This window comes from Misgurnus anguillicaudatus, chromosome 13, assembly GCF_027580225.2.
Source record: "Misgurnus anguillicaudatus chromosome 13, ASM2758022v2, whole genome shotgun sequence".
In the NCBI taxonomy this organism is placed as follows: domain Eukaryota; kingdom Metazoa; phylum Chordata; class Actinopteri; order Cypriniformes; family Cobitidae; genus Misgurnus; species Misgurnus anguillicaudatus.
The window spans coordinates 9,236,838-9,263,265 of NC_073349.2; the positions used below are offsets into that span (position 1 = coordinate 9,236,838).

At 38.6% G+C, this 26,428-nt stretch overlaps 1 protein-coding gene across 3 annotated transcripts in view; it reads left to right on the plus strand.

Annotated features, from left to right (window-relative positions):
- Positions 1-26,428, plus strand: part of zbtb46 (zinc finger and BTB domain containing 46) — a 106,887-nt gene that overhangs the window by 70,041 nt on the left and 10,418 nt on the right. For 2 of the 3 annotated variants that reach the window (XM_073874970.1, XM_073874971.1), the window contains exons 3-6: positions 7,684-7,953; positions 18,451-18,656; positions 22,713-22,755; positions 22,872-23,737. In XM_073874970.1, coding sequence (XP_073731071.1) covers positions 7,684-7,953; positions 18,451-18,656; positions 22,713-22,755; positions 22,872-23,470 — 1,118 coding nt within the window. In that variant the 3' untranslated portion in view covers positions 23,471-23,737. Of the gene's footprint in view, positions 1-7,683; positions 7,954-18,450; positions 18,657-22,712; positions 22,756-22,871; positions 23,738-26,428 lie in introns of those variants that run through there. The other variant, XM_055187930.2, reaches the window with a different exon arrangement.

Sequence of the window (26,428 nt, forward strand, 5' to 3'; positions counted from 1 at the left end):
CTCGATGAAAACCACTATTTTCATATTAAGTGTTCTTATGCATTTGGCAGATGCTTTTATCCAAAGTGACTTACAGTGCATTCAAGTTATACATTTGATCGATATGTTTGTTCCTTGGAAATCAAACCCATAACTTTTGCATTGTTAATGCTTCACCAATTGAGCTACAGGAACACTGTACATGTCACATTAAGCATTGCAAGACTCTGTAGGTCTTTGTTAACCTGTGCATTTGTTAGATGCGCATCACAACATTTCTGGGTAAATGATCCCTCTGGAATCTCAGTACGGTGCGTTGAGTGGGCCGTAATGAATGGCAGTATATTAGGAAAAGCCCCTCAATCACCACAGACAGACTGAAATATGTGCTGTTTAAAAAATATGGTCTGTGTTGGCCGTAATGTGTTTGTGTAGGGTGAGGGGTCGAGGCAGGTGTGTAGGGGGAGAGATGGGGGTCAGGAGGGGCGAGTCGCTCTTCTCTTCATTTGTGGGCGTCAGGTCTCGGGGCATTTGGGAGCTGCGGATCCATTTTATTGATTGACTCCTGTGGCCCCAGCCCACAGATGAAGGGTGAAGCGATCTAATGAATTCCTGCATCCCATCTCCCCACTCCCCCAACTTAATTAACTTTGCTTGTGTGTGTTTGTGTTTGTCTGTAAGTGTGCGTGACCTGTCCGCTCTTTGCTCATTTCTGTCTCCAGCTTGCTTTTTTCTTTGTCTGCTGACTTGCCGACAGTTTTTTCATCCCAACTGCAGATAGCAAACAGTAAAGGCCAAAGGTGATGTCTGGAGGGCATATTTGCACAATACTTTGTTTTAATGACCTCAAAATATGAGGTGTACTGTAAAAAGTGTAGACAAGTAAATGTATTTATTAAGAATATTGGTTTTATTCTATTACAAACACACAAACATTTTTTTTATTAATCTTTCTTATCTTTGTTTAAAAAGTTATTCTTTTCTAATTTGTCTCAGCAATCTTTGCACATGTGTTGTAATTTCCTAAATTGATCACAAAGCTCTACACTCCAAGTGCAACTACGCAACATGTGTACAATATTTGTAATAATATGCTTGATTTAATTTTCCAAAGTTGGACATCACTTTTGGTCATTACTGTATGCTGTCTGTTTTGGCATTTTTTAAAACACAGATATTGCGAATTAGGCTGCCGACTTTCTGAACTGAATGAGCACTATCAATTCTTCTTCACTTCCAGAATAAATGCACAAAAGCTGTCACTGGGGGTGGTACCCTTTTAAGAAGTACACATTTGCACCTTAGGAGTTCATATTAGTACCTTATTCTGTACCTCATAAGTACATACTGGAACCAAATGTATACATATGTGTACCTAAATGGTCCATATTATGACCTTTTTAAAGGGTACTACCCCAGTGATAGCCGTTCAAAGACAGTCCAGACGTTTAGGTTAACACAAGGCAAAGTTTGAGTTGTCAGTGAAAATTTTATAGATGTCTAACAATAAACCAGAATTAAGTGAAAATAAAAAAAATAAATCACTGTTGACTTACATGATGGAATATCATACATCTGGCAAGTTATTTCACCAAAAACGACTTGTAACCAAATTCAAGTTTACTTTGGCTAGAAGTTGGTTTACTCATAGGCGGACTATATCGGGTCTATAGTTAAATAATGGATATTGCTTGCTAGTTACACACGCAATGATATGTGTTATGTTTAGGCTTATCGTATGATTATTTGTAAAGCTCAGGGTCAGAGGATCAATTGTATGATGGCTGCAGGCATTACACACTTTGCCTCGCACACAAACACACACACACCTCTTTGATTTGTGCATAATCCATTGGTTTTAGTAAAATGTTCCCCAGTGGCAACCGAGCTAAACCCTTTCACACGTACAGATTTATTTAGACTTTCATGAACACACATTCAGCAATGAATCAGAGTTTGTGCTGCACTGGATCTTTGAATGAGAAACATTTCACACATTAAAACAAATCCTGTACAATCTTTCTTTATTTTCGATAGTTAAGAATTCTAATTCCTGTTTTCATGCTCTCTTTTCCTCCACATTTTTACGTTCTCTGCTTTATTTAGTTTTGAATTGACTTCTTTTAGCATGCAAAACAGTAAAAAGGTTTTAAAAAAAACTTGTACTTATGCTTTGAAGGTTAGAAGACTGCTTAAATTTTTAATATGCGCCTGAAAGTAAAAAATTCTGTGTAATAAAAGAACATAATTATTTGAAATGAAAGTGATCCATTATGTTTGTGATTCTATTACTGTGTCTCATAAGCGCAAGCATCTCTGGTCTTGCTTTGATGTCAGACACGCAGTATATTGCACACATGCTCCATACTTGGCACACTTGGCAAGCAACAAGTGCATATATAAAGCAAGTGACTGGTAACTTTATAAGGAACTGCAACATAATATACATGTTTGAAATCAAACATCTGATGATTTCAATCACATTTTTTTGTGCAGCACAGATCTGTCCTTGACTTGCATGTCTATTTTACATCAATGGAGAATTTGACTTTCAGAAGTTTATCTGCACCCTAAAAATGTTATAATCCATTGTTGGGTCAAATATAAATATTTTCTGGGTTATTTTACCCAACGGTTGGGTTTGTCCCTTTTTGACCCAACGCTGGGTTAAAAATAACCCAGCATTTTTAGAGGGTAGGTTTTTATCCAGAACTCTGTGGTACACACACTCAAAAAATGAACGTTCACGTTTGCCAATTTTACTTAATTCTTTCATGTTGTGATAACTTAAAAATATCTATTTAAAGGTGACATAGAGTGATTGAACGGGGTATTTATCCTTGTCCAATTTTTTTTGTTTGGGTCTGTAATGCCTTAGAAGCTTCCTAAAAACCTCTCTCAGATAGCTCTATTAGGGTGGGATATTTTAAACAAGTGATTTTGCCCCAATTTGGCTCCCCCTACTGGCTTAACTTGCAATCTCATTACTGATTGGTTGACTTTGCTGCCACTCAAAAAATGTAGCCAATTATTTTAAAGTGGAGGGGCAGTTAGATGCCTGTGATGTCATAAGCATCAGTTTTTCAGATTGGGCCGTTTTCTGGCTGCCATTTCTAAAAGAGGAATTTCTTTGAGACTGAGATGTTTAGCATGTTTAGCACTTTTTGTATGTTTGTGAATGTGGGTAGACTACCATTATTCAACAAAGACAAGGTAAAAATGCTTTTTCATTCTCTGTCCCCTTTAACAAAGTGAACTTAATTTAATCCAGTTCATTCAACAAAAAGTGTCTTGTCAGCTTTACTTAAAACTGATTTGTTCAGCCAACATAAAATTGTGGCATAAAAGTAACAGATTAATAAAACCAAAACAGACTTGCATCTCATTGGCTGAGGATTTTGCAGTTAATAATGGTAATTGTTGTTCTGGCACCCTCTTGCAGAAGTGTAGCACCATACGTGAGTAATAAGTGGCAAATATGAGTCAGTGAACTTGTTCCAATATATTTAGAAAACAAACAAACACACGGTTTGGAATGTAACATTGCATTTCAAATATGTTTGTGATATGTTTGATAAACTGTAATAAAAAAAAGAAGTGGACTTAAATTTTAATTAAAAGAGATGGCGTTTATAATATGGAATTATTCAAATTTTTTGTCATCATTAATTACATTTTTCATGTACAGATGTTTATTTGTTGACTCTACTAAAGTTTGTTAAGTTTACGTAAACTTCTTTTGTAAAATGAACAAAATTATTGTTTGTTGAGATTACTTAAACAAATTATGTGGAACCTGTTGACATAATATTTTTAATTAAACTCAACATTTCATTTTTTATGTGGCACACATAATATTCAAAATAAAACAAACAATCATACTAAAATTTACTAATTTGGGTACCATGAAAATGCAATAAATTGTGTAAATTACCACTTTAAAAACCTGAAAAAACCTGCTAGCTAGTTTTGAGTTCATTTCCAGAAATCACTCATACTGATAATATGTATTGAAGTTGCTTTAAATAAAATGCATACATGTAAAACCTGAAACATAAAAGTTCACTATTGTATTATTCCCCATATTTAGCTTTTTCTCCTATTTGAAAAGTGGTCATTTTGAGATGATTAACAAAAATTATACTGACATATCGGCAATTGCAATCTGACACTATGCAAGCAGCCCATCAGGAAACAAATATAACTTGTATTTTCAAGTTTTCAGTTTGACACATTTTGCGTCTGTCCACTTCTGAGAAAAAAAATCATGAAATTCGTTAAAAATTAAGAAATGTGTATTGAGGCACTTGTTCATTGTGGACCGACACTGCTTTTCAGCTATGTGATAAGTATTTTCTACTCGAGGATGATTAATGGGTTATGATCTAGTTTGCATAAACTCTGACCTATACACCAAGTGAAAAGGAAGTGCGCTTGGTAGCTTTACATGTTGGTCAGGAAGCCACTTCCTGTCTAATTGGGTTGCTTGAATAAGTTGCAAAGTGGACCAAGCACTGTGTTTCTATTTATGTTAAAGTTTAAGTCTGGCAACACGTGTCAGGTAAATAACAGAAATTGCCAAAGAGCGTCACGTTGACTAGTCGAGACTTGCTCTAATTTATGGGCTCATATGGCTTCATACATCTCACACTCAGTGTTATGTTAATATGCTCTCGCCTTTCTCGAAACAAGCTGAATCCTCGTAGATTATTGCTATGCTTGCCATTTTAAGGTGTTCGGATGAGTGGAAAGCGTGTGTATGTTTGTGCCAAAGGAGATGCTTTATAACACTCGTTATGTTTCATACATTCACATACTTTATTCATTTCTCATAGGCTTGAGAAAATACAGTACAAAATCTTAGATCTCAGATGTGTGTGTTTGAGAGAGCACAATTGTGTGTTTTCTGGGTGTCTGCTGTCTTAATGTAAGGTGTAATTAAGTGGTGTGAAGTACGATAGGTTGTGGGCGGGTCCTGCGGTGCCGTGACTACAGCGGTTTGTCATCTGGGTTGTCATTTACGCACACTGATGTTTCCGCAGATCTGACTTTGAAGCGTCGGCTTCACTGACAGTCGTTTTGAAATGTCCTTCTTCTTTGGGCTGTCACTTTAGTCTAAACAAGCTTTGGCTCTCTCCTGGTAAACAACTTTTTTTAAACATTGTTCTTGCAGTCTGGACCCCTTACATCCAAGCAGCTGTCCTTGTGCTTTTACAAGAAAAGTTTGCATTTATGTGTGTTTTGAAAGACATACTTTTGTTGCCTTTGTATGTCAAAAATACATGCGCTGAAATTAGGGGTGCTCCGATAAATGCCGATATACACTAATAATACGTCAGTGACCGATAACTCTTCTGAATCGCACAGCTGATATTATTCACAGCTATTTCATGTACTACGGCTTTTGATCAGTAACTTTTTGATCATGTTAGTTTGAGCTGTTTGCATTTAAAAAGCAACACTCGTCAAACATAATCATTACACATATTTTTTATTATCATGAAAATACATGAAAAAGTTTGACGAACAGCAATATAAATATATGAAGAGTTTTGTGCAAAACGAGATAACTCGGTTTTTAACATTTTTGTTAACATGTTTATTATTATGTTATCATGTTATTATGTAAGCAATAAGGTACGAGAGGCTGTGCTGTATCGTGAATAAGTAACGGCTGAAGGGCGTTGTGCAACCCCTTCAGCCGTTACTTATTCACGATACAGCACTTGCCTCGAGTACCTTATTGCTTTTATAAAACGGTTACCACACAATATTAAAGTAAAAAAAATTAGTGCAACTTTCATGAAGTTAAATCAATAAAAGCATTCCTTCCGCTAGAAAAAATAGTCCCTGACTGCGAACAACAACATGAAAGTTCAAATAAAAACAACAAATTGTTCTCAAACTTTGTCTCATTATATGTTTATGTGTTGCTAAGGGTGTTGCTAAGGGCGCAGTGATATTAAATAGAACCGTTGGGTGAATCGGTCATAGCAGTGTTTTATCGTGAATAAAGCACACCTATTGACCAATCAGAATCAAGGATTGGAACTAACCGTTTTATAATTTGTTTTATGGTGTTACTTAGCTGTATTTTTTAAGTTATAAAGGTTTAAATCAAAACAAACCAACTGCAGTTGAATTTATATGAATTGGAATGCACAACCAAAAAACGAGATTTCTGAAAAAAAAAAAACGGAGTTATCTCATTTTGCAAAAAAACTTTTCATCTGCAGCGCATATTGAGTTACTGCACAAGAGCGCCCTCTGGCTTTTGGATGTAGCGGCATTTCACCGTAATTCATTGAGAAGCATAGCAAGCATCATCGGCGGATCGATCAGAGCATCCCTAGCTGAAACATATTTTGAAATATGTTCACAAAATTTTTTTTCACAAATATATTTTTTGGCCATTTTTTTGTATACTTTGAAACATATTTTAAAGCATTTCATGTTGCAATGGAAAAAAAAACTTTGTATGTTACGATACCTGTAAACATAACAGGTTTGAAAGATCAAAATTAAATAAATATAATATACTTATCATTTTATATTTTATACAAACTTATACATTTTATACACATTTTTATTTTTTTGCCAGGAAAAAATATTTTTGCTGTATGAGTTGTAAAATAAGAAATATATTTGTTGCCCTTGAAATACATTTTGAAAAATATATAAATTTATAAAGGTTAAAACTTTTCAAATATATATGTAATTAAAAATATATATTTCATTAAGGTTAACTTTCTACAAAATGTATTTAGCGTATATCTAAAGCATATTTTGGGCCAGATACATTTTTTATGCCATGGGAGTAAACACTAACATTTTTTGTATTTTCAATTCTAATTGTTTGAAAAGATTGGACACTAAATGAATGGAGTGAAATGGTTTGATTTCTCCTTTTAATGTTATGATTGTCATGCACTGTTTTGTCATGCATAAAGCTGCAATCTGTACCTTTTTTGGTTAAACACTCAGTTATTGAGCAAGCACATTAATTTAATGTTAAAATCCATCCCATTACCTTATTCAGATTTACGTCAATAGTAAACTTATAATGATTTAAGGTATTATTTTGCGAAAAATGTCAGTTTATTGGTTTTAATGCACATAAAGGTGAGTGTAAACTAACCTGCAATTTAATGTTTCAAACAGAGATGGCAATATAGAGGAAAAGTTATGAATTTCAGTTGCTGCTTCTGCTGCTTTTTTGGGTTACACTAGTAACATGCCTGTCGACAGTGCCAACTAGCAGTATGCATGTCGATTGGGACAATAACACAGAAGTATAAATGAAAAGGATGTTTGAAATGCATAATGAAATGTGAAGTGAAGAAGTATAAATCAGGCTTTAGTTTACCCCTAAATTTCGTTTTTCATCATTTACTTACCCTTGTGTCATTCAAAACCTGTGTAGAGGAGAAATTTTGAGGAAGAAGAATGTTAACATCGAACTGTTTGTCAGTATATTGAAAATAAATGTTGGCAGTGTTACTCTGTTTCTGTGTTCGAACAAATTTGGGTAGACTATCTTTTTCAAGTTTAGGCCGTATCCATCCTACTTAAAGTTGAAGAGCTGTACAAAACTCCTATACATCCACACACATGGTGGTCTGAACCCGTTTTCAAACAGTAAAATGTCATCCTTGTGTAGTGTGTGTGTGGTTAATTAATTTACACCCCTCACTTCCCCCTCAGGTGCAGAAGTACTGGAGCCTAACATTTCTGAGAGCCGCAGCGAGCGCATGGACCTCCTGGTAAAGCAGGAGGAGGCCGCAGCGGGGGACAGCGGGTTTCTGTCCGGTGAGAGAGACGAGGTCGTGGCCCAGGAGAGAGGGGGCTCGGTCGCTAATCTGCGTGCCGCTCTCATGAGCAAAAACAGCTTGTTATCTCTGGGGGCGGAGATGCTTGGAGAGGAGAACCAACTTCTGTTCGACTACTTGCCCAAGGGAGGACACTCGCTCTCCCGTAAGTTACACTGTGGTCTGCTACTTTTGTCTCCGTAGAGTTTGATACGGACTCATGTAGAATCCCACCGAGGCGTATACCTGTATGTACTCCTGTAGAATGGTATATGTTGTACTGTAGGTGCTTTCCATGTGTGTTTGAAGATTGTCCTTAGGATTTGAATGTGCTTCTGCTAGAGTGGTATATGCTTTATATGGGTCAGTGACAACGAATCCTGTAGTAGACTCACATGGACCTCTAGGTTGTACAGTACGTAGGGTATTAAATTAAGCCCTGCTGGTTGGCCGTGTGTTTGGGTGTGTTTGTACAGTTTGTGTGTATAGCAGTTTTATGGTAATGAATGTAACATTTTTAATGGGTGCTATCTGAAAGCGGTTGGGATAGAGACAGAGCGCCGATATGCAAATTTGAAAACCACGCCCACCGGGGGGGAAAGCGATCCAACCGTCTCCATTGACATTGTATTGCGAGAAGCCGCCTCCTTGTCATTTCTGGCTTATAACAAAAAACTGAATAATGCTTAAAAGCTGCTGTGTGACAATATGTACAGCTAACAAGCCAAAGAACCCAGAAATAAGTTTTTATAAGCTGTCGAGCCGTAAAACCCAGTCTTTAAGGAGAATAAAGTGGATCGCCGACTACGTTTCCCCCTATTGGACGCAGTTCTACTAAAAGTATTACTATGAAAAGTTGCCTGTGTCCATTTCTGTGTCTTTGGACGCTCGTTTTTTGGTGTCGACAGCTTATAAAAACTTATTTACAGATTAAACTTAAAAACAGATTAATACCTAAAAGCTGCTGTGAGACAAGGTGTACATCTAACAACCCAAAAAAACCAAATACGTTTTTATAAGCTTTCAACTTCAAAAAAACGAGCGTTTAAAGACACAAAAATGGATACAGGCAACTTTTCATAGTACTCCTATTAGTAAAACTGCGTCCAATAGAGGGAAACGTAGTCGGCGATCCACTTTATTCTCCTTAAAAGCTGGGTTTTACGGCTCGACAGCTTATAAAAACTTATTTCTGGGTTCTTTGGTTTGTTAGCTGTACATATTGTCACACAGCAGCTTTAAGGCATTATTCTGTTTTTTTGTTATAAGCCAGAAATGACAAGGAGGCGGCTTCTCGCAATACAATGTCAATGGAGACGGTTGGGTTGCTTTCCACCCCGGTGGGCGTGGTTTTCAGGTTATGACGCGCTGCGCTCTGTCTCTATACTAGTACATAACTAGTTTAAGGGTGTTTTCACATATAGTTCATTTTAAAAGAACCAAACCCAGTTCACTTAAAGTGAACCAGAAAAGGAACTAGCTGAATGTGACCTCAGTCCTTTTGGTGTTCACAATATAGTGGACTCAAAAGAGGACCCAGTTCTTTTTTTGGTCCTCTTCAGAACTGAAGTGATCTCAGACCTTTTCTTGTTCACATCACAACTTCATAAGAACTCAGATCCCAGCTTTCTGTGCAGCAGTTGATTTTGATACAATGTCCAAACGACACGCAAAGCGGACCGGGACCTCATTGATTTCACATATCAAAAAGAAATCGAACCACAAAGGAACCCAAAAGCGAACCGTACTCAGACCACCTCCTGACGTGGTCTGAGTTCGGTTCACTTCTGGGTCCTTTTAAGGGGGTCTGAGATCACTTGGTTTGTTCACATATACACCCTGAACCGATCTGAGAGCGTTTGGAGGGCTCAAACGAACTAGGTGTGAAAACACCCTAAGTCTTGCATTTTGTGCAGATATATGCACATTGTATAATACATTTATGTTGTATATAAGGCTTAATATTATGTAGAGTGCGTCATATAGAAAGCACATCAGTTTGTGTTTATTAACCCTTTACGTTTCACTTCATCACGCAGCTATTACTGTAAGAGGTTTCTGTTAAAAACATTTAATTCATCAATAATCTAGTATGTGTTCACTATGATGTATATGCCCCCACCCCTTGATTGCCCCGCCCCCAGATAATGGAGTACTCGTTTTTCAGAACTATGGATTAATCGAAATTAAAAAATGACATACATGCACATCCCTAGAATGCAGTATTGAACTTTTTTGTTGACTTTTTAACTTTTGGTTGTCACACTGTATTTAAAGAGAGAGTTTGCTTAAAAATTAAAATTACCCAATGATTTATTCACCCTGAAGCCATCCGGGATACATATGTCCATTATCTTTCAGAAGAGCACATTTGGAGTTATTTTAGTAAATGTCCGTGCTCTTCCAAGCTTTTTAATGGGAGAAAACGGGGATCAGGGAACAATTCTGACTTCAAACCCCAAAAAAGTGCATTAATACTCCACACGGCTCCAATGCGTTAATAAAGGTCTTTTTCAGGTAATCGGTGTGATTTATAAAGAAAAAAAATCCATATTTAAACTTTATAAGCAGTAATAACTAGTTTCCGGTAACAGCCCCATCTTGGACTAAAACTAAAACTCTGTCCGAGATGGCGTCGTTACCGGAGGCTAGTTATTTTAGTTTATAAAGTTTGAAATATGGATTTTTTTTGGATTTTCTGTGAAAGATGAATAAAGTTTTTTGGGGGACTTTTTTAAGATAAAGTAAAATAAATCATTGGCGTCCCCAGAGTGTGTATGTGAAGTTTTAGCTCAAAATACAATATAGATAATTTATTATTACATGTTAAAATTGACACTTTGTAGGTTAGCTGATCTCTGCACTAAATGGCAGTGCCGTGGTTGGATAGTGCAGATTAAGGGGCGGTATTATGATAATAAGATCCTCTTCTGACATCACAAGGGGAGCCAAATTTCAATAACCTACTTTTTCACGTGCTTGCAGTGAATGGTTTACCAAAACTAAGTTACTGGGTTGATCTTTTTACATTTTCTAGGTTGATAGAAGCACTGGGGACCCAATAATAGCACACATACGTATACTGGAAAACATGGAAAAATCTGATTTTTATGATATGTCCTCTTTAAAAAGTTGTTCCCTGATTCCAGTTTTCAACCAAGCTTGGAAGAGCATGGACATTTACTAAAAGAACTCCAAATGTGTTTGTCTGAAAGATGATGGACGACGTGTATCTCAAATTGCTTGAGGGTGAGTAAATGGGGTATTTTGATATTTGGCTGGAGTATCGCTTTAAGTGCATACATGCATATTACAGGTCTTTTGGTGAGGTGTGAGTTATACCTTTTTCGGTTACTTATACCCTCTCCTAAAACACCGTTCCTGGCACTAAAATTCTAAAAGCTTTGAGATAACCAAACCTAAGGATGTTACCAATTATTAAAGCTTGGCGGCAACCAGATGGAAGTATTGGACATTAATTGAAAACCATTCATGATTGACTGCCATGTCAGTCGTCCCCTTCAGTGTCTATGGTCGATACAGCCCAATCCACACCCATTTTTGACCGTACTCAATCACTGTGTCAGAGTATTGGATGTGTGTTTATGTGTGTGGTGTGTGTACTCTTTACATTCTTACTCGCTCTTTCTCTCTCTCTCTCTTTATGTCCTGGGTTGGTGTCTCTTTGTCTGTTTAAGTTTAGTGTTCCTCTGAATAGGAGAAGGAGGACCACTCGAAACGGTTCCTGCTCTTTACACCCCTAGGGCAGACTCAAGAGTGTGTGTTTGCTGAACTACATTAAGTCTTAATGGCCACTCTTGAGAATGAAACACAGTTGCTGTCACTCAAGCCACGGGAGCCTTTGTCTTCCAAACTCCGGATAAAAGACAATATAGAGTAGCATTAATCTGATCATTCTGCTAATGTAGTCCACCAGCAATGCCAGAATGCTCCGGCGAAAGTCAGTATTCACAACTATTTCACTGTGATACATTTCTGAGTAAAAGCGTATGGACGATTTCAGCAGTAACAACATAAACAAGCGGCTTTTGTGGAACTGGTAAAATTATGCAAAGAATCAATTACAAAAGAGTCCTTTTACAGTAGTTTATTTCTGATAACAAGCTAAATAAATAACAAGTACAGGGTTTCCCGCAGAAAATTTGTTAGTTAAGGTGGTTAGGGTCCGGGGGGCATGGCAATCAAAGGGGCGTTATGATGAAAATGTAAATATTTTTATTTAAAACACTCGAATAAAACTTAATTTTGAAAAAACTATGATAAAAAATGAACACATACTAGATTATTAATGAATTAAATGTTTTTACCTCTAACGGGAATATCTGCGTGATGAAGTGAAACTAAAGGGTTAATAAACACAAACTAAAGCAGATGTTGTAAAAATTGTAAAACTGATTATTTCCCACTATTATTACATTATCTTAAAGGAGTGTAACTACTTTAGCATAAATAATGCACATAAATAACGTGAGCAATAGCGCTCAACAATTATATCGAATCAACAGGCAAGTGAAACCTAGCTAGCAGGTTGCTCAAACAACAAAATAACCAGCTAACTTACTTTAAATTTGCAAGAACTATAGACTAATACAATAACAGGCTTAAATAATAACATAAGTCCACTTACAGTTCTCACGGACACGTGTTTTATCAACTGGCTATCCTCCAGACATGACGGACCACGTCTTTATCTCATTTCGGCCGTGTGGCGCGTATGCACGCTCGTGGTGTGAAGCGCGTCTGTGCTGTTCTCCGAGATGTTTTATCAACTAGCTAGTTATCCTCCAGACAGTGACGGACCGGAACACATCTTTCTCATTTTGGCCACGTGGCGCGCGTCTCCGCTCGCTGTGTGAAGTGCGTCCGTGCTATTCTCCGAGATTCACTTGATTCACTTTTTTTTTGGACGACCTAGAAGGCGGTAGGTTTTCCCATTTAGGCGGGCCGCCCAAACTGCAAAGTGCTGAAGTAGATTACCTTAGTTCAAATCATAGCTAAAGCGTATCAAAAACTACACTGAGCTAACATTACTGTGTAAAATGTGTACTTTATATAGTATGCAATCTTAACTACAGATCGGCTGCCAAACTTCCCTTCATATAGCGTCGATCCCCTTCATTTTTATGAAACTCAAAACATATGTTATTTTCGACGATGTATTTGTTCCCAGAGTTAAGTTTAGCCACCATTAAACAAACAGAGACCGGAAATTAAGTTCCGACCAGACCATGTGACAACGCACATGTGTCCTAAAAACGCATCTATAATCGACACAAAATGTTTAGGGCGGGGCTTTAATCTGGTATTAAAATTAAAGGGACTGGAGAAATCTTTTGAAAAGTTGTAAAATTTTGGTGAAAAATTACGTTGACATTTCTTTATTTGATTGATTTATGATTGCATGTTATTTTGTTAAACCTTAAAGCGTAGTACAACCAAAAATTTAAATTATTTGTTAATTCTGTTAACGTACTAACCGTCATGTTGATGCAAAGCAAAGCAACATCGCACAATGTCTGAGCAACTCTCTTATATACAATAAAATTTAATTGGAACCACTGTCAAAATAAAATAAAAAACACATCATAAAACTGTTTTATTTGACTCATGCACAATATTTTACTTATATTGTATACTTCCAGCTTCATTTCTATTCACACATGCTTATTGTTGGCACTGAAGGCAAAATGTTAAATGCTCCCTCATTTGTAAGTCATTTTGGATAAAAGCGTCTGCTAAATGAATAAATGTAAATTGTAAAGACATGATTACTTTGTGAAATTTTGGTATTCACTTAACTTTGGCCTTGATATACGTGGTCCCCATTCACTTGGATATTCAGCAGTTTGGATATTCAGCTATAAATTTTTCCTTTGTATTCCATTGAAAAAGAAAGTCATATAAAAAATTCCAAAAGCCAAAAACTTGTTCAAACTTCCAACAAGAAAAGCCATATATTAATCTCCCATGCTCTCGTTTAATGCGTAACCGATCACCCGATGACCGTTTGGGGAACGGCGCCCCTCTAAAACAAACAGAGCCCGTTCAACCGTGACGGATCACCGGCTGCCCTCCTCTCCCAAACTTCAAAGACGATTTGTAAAAGTCTCAGGAAAAAAGTAATTGATTTGATCGAGCCGAGCGGGTCACGGCGGGTCCCCGCATGTCCTGCAGGCTGCCGTGATTAACCCAGATTCTGCGCTATTGGCTGATCCTGGGTCAGGTTTGCCAGTGCGATTTGCTTTAAGTGTGTGTCTGTCTTTGCGACTGATCTATACACACTGACAGCAGGCTGACAACCTGTCCTCTCTCCTGCCACTGTCAGAGTCTCACGGGACCGTGTGTGTTCGTGTGAGGTTTTATGTGTACTGATACACACATTTGCACTTACTAGGAATCAGTGAGTTGTTCCAAAGAACGATGTACACACTTTGTTTGTAATAAACACAGCGTACAATCTAAACAACATTTAGTACAGTGTGAATATTTCATTGTACTACAAACACCGCCATACACCACACACTTCAATGCAATACAGTATAAATAACAGCACACTGTATATGAAACATGGGCTGAGATGCATATATAGGTGAACTATAGATGTTGTTATTTGGCACCAAGTAAATGCATTCTAAAGACGCTAATAATTGTGCTTCTGTTGGCAATTTGTCAGCAAAAGTGAGTTGATTTTTAAATTGAAACATCATTAAATTGGACTTCAGCATGTACCTTTCAGTTTGGGGGAACACTTGCAATGGAAGCCAATGGATCTGTAATTTTTTTGATGACGAGTCTCGTTTTAAGTACTTAGGACATATTACTTCATTACGATAAGACCTGTGATCAATGCTTACATTTTCATTGTAATGGACAATGCTGGTGGTGAAAGATGCCTTGCTTAGATCTGCACCATAATAGCTAAGTTTATATGCAACCAAATAATCAGTTTGTAATCTTGTTGATGGCTCAATCGTATTGAAAAGCCTTCATGTAAACACTTTAATCAATACGATTGAGGATGATCGGATGCAAATTTCGATTGTATTTAAAGGTGTAGTGTGATCCGAACAGCAGAAGAAAACTATGCATGTAAACGCGGCGCGTGAATCATAGTATTTTCTCAATTGGATGCAAAAGTACATTTGTGTTCAAGTTCATGTCTTATATTTATCTCTTTTTTCCGTATCAGATCATTCTCATCACAGAAACATGCAATAGCAAAGGTATTGGCAATGCATTATTAAGGTATTGGGGTCACGCGCTGTACATTGTGCAGCGTTTATGTGTAATAAAAGCGTGTTTTCATCTGAAAACTTCTGAAGAACAACTTTCTCCAACTCAACTTTGTACATTTATCGAGAGATAAAGCGTGAAATCAACGAGATGCTGTGCGCAAGTCCTCTGCTTATTTTAGTTCAGATTTGGTTTACTATTTAATCTGTCTCTGCGGGTTAAAGATGAAAGGATTTCATTCAATAGTTATTGGTATTTGGTCTGTGAATAGTCACTAGGCTAGTTTTGAATTTCCATTGGGGTGGTTTTGATACGCGAAGCTTGCAACTCTGGCTGTGCGTGCGCAGAAGTTCGGTTCAGATTATATATAATGTACATGTAAATGAACATTTTAATCAGATTGCAATGTTTGTTGTAACCATCAATCGGATTAAACTGGATTGACACAATGTTATGCATGTAAACATAACCATTGTTTCTACTTGTCCCCTTAACTCTTTCTCCGCCATTGACGAGAAGAGAAGACACTTCCCTGCCAATGACAAGTTTTTCTGGCAATCCGTATTTCTGCTATTATCCACCCGGTGGTGCTATTTTTTTGTTGGATCGTTATTTTTGCTGTTTTGAGGATTGTTCTGAATCTGATCTCTATCAAAAGTCCTTCACAAAAACGCAATTATTTCAGCTTTTTGCTCAAAATTGTGTTTCTGAGCAGATTCAGATACTCTTAACAAACTGCGCACAACCGGAAAATCTGATAAGGAAATCGGTTCAACCACGACACAATCTGGACTTTACCTAGGATTGTCGTAAGGTGGGAAATCGCCCCATTTTAAGCCTGATTATTTTTTGGTGTTTACCGAGATTTAAGCAGCTTGGGTTGGTTTATGTGTGGTTGCAAATTTAGTTTGGTTACGTTTTTTTTAATATATGAAAGGATTGCTTGCTATATGTAGATTGAATGATGGTGCTAAAGAAATAGTTCACCAAAATAAATAAATTCTTTCATCATTTATTCACCCTCATGTTGTTCAAAAGCACAAAAAAAGATATTCTGAGAAATGCCTTAGTGGTTTTGTGTTCATACAGTAAAAGTCAATGAGGCCTGTGTTGTTTGGTTACCAATGCTTAGTTGTTAATTTTTTGGCTGATCTATTCTGTTCATTCAGTTAAGAGAGTTAGAAGGGAGCCAGCAATTACTGTTAATTGGTGTAGAGTTTGCAACAAGGTGAGCCATTATTGAGTCTCAGTCCAAATGCAGCAAATGGATATCTTCACCAGCGAAAAACAATAAGTGGATAGATAGATGTGTGTGTGTGTGTGTGTGTGCGTTGGATGGGAGTGGATGCTGCTGGAGAAAAGAATTCCAGGAATCTATTCGTGGTTGTACTTTTTGCAGAATAGAGCATCTGTCCACTTAGCTCCTAACCAGTAACTCTGATTTCCCAACAACATTATTCCGCAAAAACTTTCTTCTGACCCCCAAAAAAGTGAAAAAGAGGAACAACACTGCCTTACAAACAAGGTCCTGAAAGTAGCTCATTCTCGCATACAAGGTATCTTGCATGAACGTCTAGCATAAAATTTAAAGGGGTCATATGACATTGCATTATTTTGTGTATTTGGTGTAATACAATGTGTTTATGTGGTTAACCTGATAAGGATCACTGTGCCGTACACGCCACATCCCCATCCTTGCACGTGAGGCTGCATAAACGTCATTGTAACTTTGAAGCATTAAATCTTCAAAATATACTGTCATGCGGCACATCGTTTGAAAGCTTAGCCTCTCAGGATTCCATTAAGTGCACACAAAAGCATCATATGATTTATAGCAGTCATATAATGGTAATCTAGTTGTTAGTTACCTGAACCGCACGGCACCGATTTAGGATATTTACTTATCTTCAAAATCTTCCCTTTATCCGCTTCGGTGAAATTGTCCAAAACAAATTGTTCATAAATCCCCAATAGTCCAAGGAAATGGAATATCCAAGCCTTTTAATCCAAAACTATTTGTCGCCTCACAATCTTGACGTTTCTGACCAAATTACAATATAAATACTGTAAACAATTAGTTCACTACCTGACATTCGTTCGACTCTCACTTTTCATTCATGATTTATAATGAAATATTCGGGTGTCACGTTTATTGTGCAACCTCTGAAGAACAAATACGCCTCCTTGTGGAATTTCAGCCATTTCATAAGAGGTTAAGGGTTAAAAACGCATTATTTTCCACATAACGTGCATTATTGTTGCTCCTCTATGCCCCAGCTTTCTAAAACATGTTGATTTTTACAAATAATTTTCATTCGTTCTGAAAAGCTTGGTGTGCTCTGATTGGCCAGCTATCCAGTGTGTTGTCACTGGTCGAATACATCAAGCACGCCCCTTACCATATTTGAAACATCAGCTCCCAAATCACAGCATCTCCAACGATATTACAGCGAGAATTAAAGTTACGCTTTCTTTCTTTGCGAATACATGTGGGCGGGGTTATGCAAATCTTCCCACACAGTGACGTAGATATGTAGGTGGATGAGCCTTCACTTACAGAAGAAATATATCTTGGTTTGAGACTTTCGCATCGTATGACCCCTTTAACATACTAACATAAAAATGATGATGAAGTTGACAAACCATGAATCGACCCGGTCTATGGAATATCTATGGAAGCTGTGTGACACAAATCCCTCTGATACCAGCAAACTGAAAGATGCACGCCGGCTTTTTTATAGGAAGATGTAATCATTGCAACATTTCAAATAAAAATGTCACATTTGTCCAATGAAAGTTATATTGCTATTGGTTGAAATATTTTCTCTACACCTCTCCGGTCCTTTATCGCCTGCCGTGCAATATGATTAATAGCACTTCTTGAAGTTTAACCCGGCAGCGCGTGGTGATATTAACAGGGTCATGGGTTAAAATACCAGGGAACACATGTGATATGATGTACTGCTTGAATGGACTGTAAGACACTTTGGATAAAGGCATCTGTCAAGTGACTGAACGTAAATGTAATAGATTGCGTAAATATCCTTTTGGATCCTTCTCATGGATTCTGGCATGTAGCCTGGTGTGGTTTAAATGAAGATAACATCGTGTGAAAGCCAATTTCTTTATCTTTAACACACACACACACACGCACACACACAGCCATCCCTTGTATGTTCATGTAGGTGGATGAAGAGGAGCTCGAATAGAGAGTGAATAGTGAGAGAATCCAAGCCCCTTCCCCACTCCCTAGGTCACGGCATCTCTTCACTCCTCTTCCTCTCTTTATAAATACAGTGGCTGTGTGTGCCCCCTCTTCCTCCTCCTCCTCCTCTCTCTTTGCTGCTATTTGGAAGATGGCCGCTGGTCTGAGAGTAGGTGGGTGAGCTTAGTTTCCTGTGCTCCTCAGGGCCACGTTGCTCCAATGGCAGGAGTTCCCAACATCCAGGGGCCCTGTTTGGTAGCAAACATTGGGCATCTTCATCTTCTCCATCTACTCTTCCAATGCCACCATCCATGCCATGGCCCACAGGGGCCCTCGGTCTGCTGCATTCTAGGAGCCCCCCAGAAAAAGTCAATGCGGACCCGATCCTAAAGTCATCATCGCTCACTGAGGTAAGTCCAACAAACAGGCCACTTATATTAACAGTCTTTATAAATGTTGTCTTCAAATCTGAGCAATATTGTGACCATGTATGTGAAGTCTTTAATTAGTATCTAATTATAAGATTAATGTGAGCATTAAAGTTTTCTTTATTTTTCGAGCTTTGGCCTTATTCAGTATTAGTCAATATTAAGATTCTCACATATTGGGTCACATATTCATGTAGCTTTTTTTAGTTTCTTCTGCTTTGTTACTTTGTGCATGATCTCTTTTTTTCTCTTTGTTTCATATTTCTGTCCTTGCTTCTTTTCCACGGAACGGATACAAAATCCGTGCGCATAGAAAACCTGCAGAACATTACATATTTGAGCTCATTGGACAATGCATTTAGCCATCAGCCGTGGTACTTCCACACATATTTAAATCCAAAGACTTGATTCAGGTCCACGAGTTCAGTACTTTGTAACGATGCAATGAATATAAAGAAGTGTCCCGCAGCTGCAAATTTCCTGATAAGGGGATGCAGGTGGAGTTAGAAATCAATAGTGATGGTGGACAATGCAGAGGGGCAGGGTGGGGTTTTGTTTTCTTAAGTGAGAGCAGGAAATTGCATTCGCCCCGTGTGTGCTGAGGTGGCATTTGGTTTCGCAGGACCTCCCCCCCAAGAAGTTGTACCATCTCTGCGGACAAGCCATCTGTTTGCTCAAACCATAATGTGTCACTTTTACACAAGGGGAGGGTGGAAAGAGAACGAAAATTGGGAAACGTGTAGGGGGGTGAGCCAGACCTACTGTATACATGCAGTTAAAGAGCACCACATACAAGAAGCTCTAAAGACCCAACCAATAAAACACACACTGCGCGCACACACACATGCACACACACATGAAGATCTTCCATAGACAAACTAAGAAGATTCACTTGTCCATCCTACTGGAAAACTACGGTGAATGAATTAAAGTAGCAAATGAGTAATTCATATTTTTTGTTAAAAAAATAGCTGCTAAAATAATTTTCATACTTTGTATTTTGTCTTCTTCGGTTCAAATTAAAATTGATTTACATCCTAAAAATAAGATACTTTTTACTTGACAAAATAAAAACTATGGACAAATGTTTAGAAAATACATTTCAATTTATATGTTGGAGGTTTCCCAGACAGGGCATATCCTAAAATGCATGTTTGAGCTAAAAACACCTTGGGGAGACGTATCTTAACATATATCAGTGCCATTGTTTTGTCTCAGGATGCACACCTGTATTGTTTTTGTAAGGTTTGCTTGTAAAAACATCTTAAATGTCCTAATATAACTCAGACCTAGTCCTGGACTAATCTAAACCCTGTCTGGGAAACCACCCCATTATGTTTTAAATAGGGATGCACCGATACAAAATTCCCTTGCAGGTACCGAAATTCGATTACTTAGAATGACATTTACCGAATCCAATAGTTTTGTTTTCAACTTCTTGGTTCAAAGTATTACATATCGTAAAATCCCAGAATTGAGGAGCATACAAACCAGAATTGTGTTGTCATTAGCGGTGTTTCCATAACTTTTTTCCACAAAAATTAAATGAAAAACGTACATTTCGGAAAAATTCTCATATATCGCAAAAAAGTTTTTACTCTCAGGTAGGGTGGCCATTCGTGCCAGTTCCACCGGACACGTCCCAAACAAGTTTTCGCGTTCATTCTCCGGAAGTCGCGTTGGTCGACCGCATACGTCATCAAGGTTTAATATTTCGGGTTTAATTTCAGAAAAGCAACCGTTACATTTCAAGGTAAGAATGAAACTACAATGATTGTATGTCTTAAAAGAAATAAATCTTAATTTTCTAATGTATTTTAACTGAAATGTGAGAACCTCGATGAGGTATGCAACGCGACTTCCGGATAACAAACCCGAAAACATGTTCGGGACGTGTCCGGCGGAACTGGCACGAATGGCCACCCTACTCTCAGGTGAGGTGGTTTAAAAAGGAACATATTGCAAAACTGCAATATAAAATGTTTTTAGCAGTTTTTAGAGGTTTCCTGACATCACCAGATTTTTTAAAATATGGCATGGTATGGTTGGAGGACAGGTGCATGACATCAAATACCTTGTTCACACTGTCAGTCCATATCTGATTTTGGTGCATATCCGATTTGACACTCACTGTCCATATTGTGTATCACAATGTTCAGAACCGATCTGTGCGCCCTGTAGCGGTCTACGGTATTCCAGATTATCGGCACTGTTTCTATGGCAGTGATGTTGCGCTGGTACGACAATTTGCCTCAATGCATGGACTTTCCCAAAGACCCCTATCATTTAATCAGAAATGTAGGCTGTTTCTCAATTCCAAGAACGCAGAGAACGGACTTGGGTTCTCATGGAGATCGGTCTTGCCCAGCGACCTCGGAAGAACGAACTCAGAAGGTCACGAGAACATGTGTGCGATCTTCCTGTTGGTCACCTGATCTTCGCCATTGTTTTGGCGCAATGACTTCCGGGGCGTAAAGCGATTTCAGCACGCAAGTCTGCACTCGATGCATACTCTATATCAAAAACACATCTGGGTATTTTCATGCGTCCTCTGTACTTGCGTTCTTGAGAATTGGAATTGAACTTTGATGGTTAATGATGACGTAGACTGAGAACTAGAGGTCTTCACGGGTCCACTTAGATCTGAAAACCCGAGGTCCGACCCAAGACCCGATCGGGTTCGGGTCTAAAATTTTCACATGTGCCTTTGGACATGGGTTGGGTATAATAATAGCGGCATCAGGTCTCAGGCAATTTAAAATGAATGTGTTTTTGCCGAACGGACCCGAGAAGACCCAAACTCTCTCGCGTATGTGCGTCAATGTCCTTTTCAAACATTGGTTTGGTGTCGTCGTCAGATAACAAAGTAAAACAAATGGAGCAGCTCGCCAAATTGGTTGCGATTTTTTTTCTCTCTGACTGCTGCGTGTGGGTCTGCAGAATGCACACATGTCAGGCGCCGTTTACATTCAGGTCCAGTCAGGTTAAAAAAAATTGACACTAGTTTGGGTCGGACTCGGGTCATATTTTCTTTAAAAAAATATATATATATTTTTTTCATATATTCATTTAGGGTCATTTCGGTTTGGGTACATTTCTTTGTACCCGAGAAGACCTCTAGCGAGAACACAAGGACGCAAGATCACTGAGGAAACTGTCCAAGTTCGCGCTAGGGTTGCGTTTACGTGACAGCATGACGTAACCAAAAAAGCTACACAAATGCGGTCAGAGCGTCAGACTGAAATGGATTTCCGTAAATGCGATTTGAAACTGATTCAAACCACCTCTGGATGTAGCATGAAACGGGTTTTATGCGGTTTTTGGCCGTTCACACGTTCTAAATGTGATTGGATTCCAATCAGATATGCAACGAAATCGGGTTTGGACTGACAGTGTGAACAAGGTAAAAATGCCACGAGAGTGATTTGAGAGTCGACTGCTCTGTATGCTTTCAATCGCTTTCGCTGTATTTTAGCGTCATGCACATGTTGGTCTGCGCAGCACCGTATGCAGTCGAAAACACCTGTCACCATGTTTTTTAGGATGACTTATCACAGGAGAACTTTATTTTTTTAATAGCATAACATTTGGTAATAGTTTTAATCGACATTTAGAAAATACTGCTTAAGTTTTACGCAAATCTTTATTGGAAACGCAGCTATTGTTATCCATTATAGGCCGATACATCGGTGCATCCCTAGTTTTCAAGCATAAAGCTCACATAATTTTGATGACTTTGTGTTTGTCACTAATGTTTTTAATAATTTTGCTTAATTCTTAATACCTCACATAAATTAGCTTCCAAATTAAATACTGAAAATACAGAAATGATTTCGAAAAAGCATCTATGTTTTTATTGCTTCTTCTGTTTCACACCCAATTGTTTCTTTGCTTTTGTCTCTCTTCAAAGGGGTTCTGTCTTTCTCTTCCCTATCCAGTTTTTGTATTTGTGTGCATGCCTCAGGAGTTCACACCTCTATACAGATCTGTGACCTGAAGTACACAAAAATTGATTTGCATGTGTGTGTATTCCTACAGGAGCACATGGAGGAGGAAGGTAGCGGTCCGGCTAACAGTGCAGGTATGCGTGACGTTGTGGCCCCGGCCCCGCCACATGACTGCCTGTTATTTTTCACATACATAAGCCGATCTCCCGTCGTTAGTTCTCACCTCCCGCTCTCTCTCTCCATCTCTCAGGACTGGACAGTGTCCAGGATCGTGTAGAGGAAGATCAGATGGTGGAGGAGAAGCATGGAGCGTGTGTGACGGAGGTACGGGGCGGAGGGCCGGGCTGGCGGCGGGAGCTGGCTTGCTCTCTGTGTAAGCAACTGTTTAGCAGCCTGCTTCAGCTGAGAGAGCATGAGTACAGCCACACACTCTCGCTCATGGCCCTGTCCCTGGACTGCCTCAACCACCACCGCCCCCTGGCGGCCGCCTCTCCGCTCGACCCTCCGCCAGCTCGCTACCATTGCTCCCAGTGTCCGGCCAGTTTCACGCTCCAGTCTAACGCCGACCGGCACGAGAAGACCATCCACCTGAAGAGGAAGCTAATGCAGTGCGCCTACTGCCTCAAGCACTTTCGTGACCGCACGGATCTGAACCGGCACCTGTCGTCCGTGCACTCCAGCGAGCGGGTGTACACGTGCCCTGCTTGCGCCCGAACCTTTAGCACGCAAAAAAATCTGGCCACCCATGCCAAAGTATGCTGTCGGTCCGGCATCTCCCCTTCTGAACAGCTTTGGCATTTGCACGCCATAGAGAGAGACACCGGTGACCATATACGCATTGATGATTGATTATCATTTGCACAAGATGCCAACCAATTGCCAAAACCAGCAATTTCACCCAGTCATAACTTGTGTATGAGAATCTCAGTGTAGGCCAACCTTGTTGACTATATTTTTAACTTTATGCCAGATATGTGTGTTTATATCAGCAGGGTTTTATATGATTACTGTAAAGAGCCTCTTGTATGGCAGCATACGGCTGCTGGCACAAATGCTATGCAATAAGAATACATTGTTTCTCATGCGCTGAAGTATTTAAGGTCTCAGTGTATTAAATACCATTGCGTTTTAATTTCGGGTGGCTTTGCACCCTTCCGTTTCCTTACCAGCACACTCTTAATGGTGGTTAGCTTGCAATATGGCGCAAAGGCTCTTTAATAACTCGTCAAGTGGTAAATTTGTCAATGGTGACTCTGTGCACAATGCTGCCCTCTGCAGGAGAGTTTAATGGTTAAATGTAAGGAAATGATGGTGGATAAGGGGATGTCCTAAATCTTTCAACCTGCTATATCCTCTCTGTGTGTGTATGTGTACCGAATTATGCAAGTAATTTTCTCTGCTCAGCTTTTAACTTTGCTGAGCTTAATTCACAGAGATACACAAGATGTTAAAGGAATCGATGCAAGTTCTTTAAGGTTGTGACTGACCCTTGTATGACCAGCTACCTGTGAGACTCGACATGGGAGTTTATAACAGCCAGCTAAAAAATACCGGGAGTTTGGGCAGGGGTTGTGTTGAAGTCATGATCTTGTTTTAGTAAGTTGTTAAAAAATGTAATCAAATATTTTTTTAGTTAGTTGTGTCATTTATTGGTCAGACCACAAACATCTAGCAGGAGTCCTGGGAAATGTATAAAGCTGAATATTTGGAATAACACCTTAGGGTCACTGCTAAAATTCATTGACAGAATGGAAACCCAACTTAAAGGAAAACACCACCGTTTTTTATACTTTACTGTGTTTTTACCTCAACTTGGATGAATTAATACATGCCTATCTTTTTGTAATGCGTGCACTTTATCTTTGTGCGGCGCATCGTGAGTGTGTTTGCATTTGGCCTAGCCCCTTCGTTCCTTAGGATCCAAACGGGGATGGGTTTAGAAGCCACCAAACACTTCCATGTTTTCCCTATTTAAAGACTGTTACATGAGTAGTTACACGAGTAAGTATGGTGGCACCAAATAAACCGTGGTGATTTTTTAAAGCTGATTAAAAAATGAGAACTATATTGTATGGCGGAAGAGCACTTAGTTTGCAGCACTTCAACCTCAGGTGCAGTAATATTGACAGAAGTTTGAGCGAGAGGGGGAGGAGTCAGGAGTGATGATGATACTGCACGCCGAGGTCGAAGTGCTGCGGGCTGGGTGCTCTTCCTCCATGCAATATAGACGGTTTCAGCAGTAACAACATAAACAAGTGGTGTTCATGTAACTTCTGGTAAACTCCGCGAAGAATAAATAACAACAAAGTCCTTTTAAAGTAGTTTATTTATATAACAAGCAAAATAAACAACATGAAGATTACATAGGAACCCAAAACCTTTGTTATTTTCGACGAGGTATTTGTTTAATAGTTCAGTTTCAGCAACTAGTCAGACCATTAAAGGTGCAGTGTGTAAATTTTAGCGGCATCTAGTGGTGAGGTTATGAATTGCAACCAACAGCTCAGCCCACTGCTCACCCCTCGCTTTTGAAACGCATAGAGAAGCTACAGTAGCCGCCACCGGAAAAACATATCATCATCGGAGACAAAAATGTTTGTCCGTTAAGGGTTTCTGTATAAACGTGGTGGCACAAAATGGCGACTTCCACGTAAGGGGACCCTCGTGCATGTAGATAAAAAAATCTCATTCTAAGGTAATAAAAACATAACAGTTCATTATAATAATGTCTTTATACACCCATGATAATGTAGTTTTGTATATTATATTGCATTTCTGTCAATAGATCCTTCTAAAAATTACACACTGCCCCTTTAAACAAATAGAAAACGGAAGTAAAGTTCGGACCAGATGCTTATGGCGTCACCACACGTGCGCCCGATGAAACGGTCTATAGTTCTCATTTTTTGTCCGCTTAAATAATCGCCATGTTTTATTTTGTGCCACCATACTTGCTCGTGTAGCTACTCATGTCTTTGGGTAGGGAAAACATGGAGGTGTTTGGTGGCTTCGGAATTCATCCCTGTTTGGATCCATAGGAATGAATGCGGCTAGGCTAAATGCTAACACATTCACAACGCGTTGTACAAAGATTAAGTGCACCCATTGAAAAAAGATAAGCATGTTTTAATTTGTCCAAGTTGAGGTAAAAACATAGTAAAATGTTGAAAAACGGTGGTGTTTTCCTTTAAGTCATTTTCTTTCCTATGTTAAGAACATTCTGAGAAATATAAGCTTGATATATTTTATATTGACTAAGTAAGATCATGCCAAAGATTCAAATCAATGTGAAATCAAACTTTGATGCTCTTAACCTCATCATTATTAGATTATGAGACTTTAACCTGGATTTCACAGACAGGGTCACAAATAATAAAACCCAGCAGTGGAAACATGCATTCAGAAGCCCCATTAACATCCAAAGTAGGAAAAAGGAATACTATGGAAGTTAATGGGGATTCTGATGGGTTTGGTTACAAAAATTCCTCAAAATATCTTCGTTTGTACAAAAAAAGTACAGGTTTGTAACAACATGAGAGTCAGAAAATGATGAACTATCCCTTTAATCTTGATGTATTTTCAAAATTCTTACTAATACTTGGATTATTGTCAGTTGTGTATTCAGAGATTTTGGATATAGTTATATTGCATTGATGAAACACACCACTTAAGAGTCCACTTAAAAGTCTTATACCCAAATCTCACACTGACTTTGTCATTTCACCTTTTCCAGGATGAATAAAGAGAGAGTTAGTCTGTAAAGGTCTGCTGTCCTCGGCATACCTCATCTGTGCGTCATATGCTTAG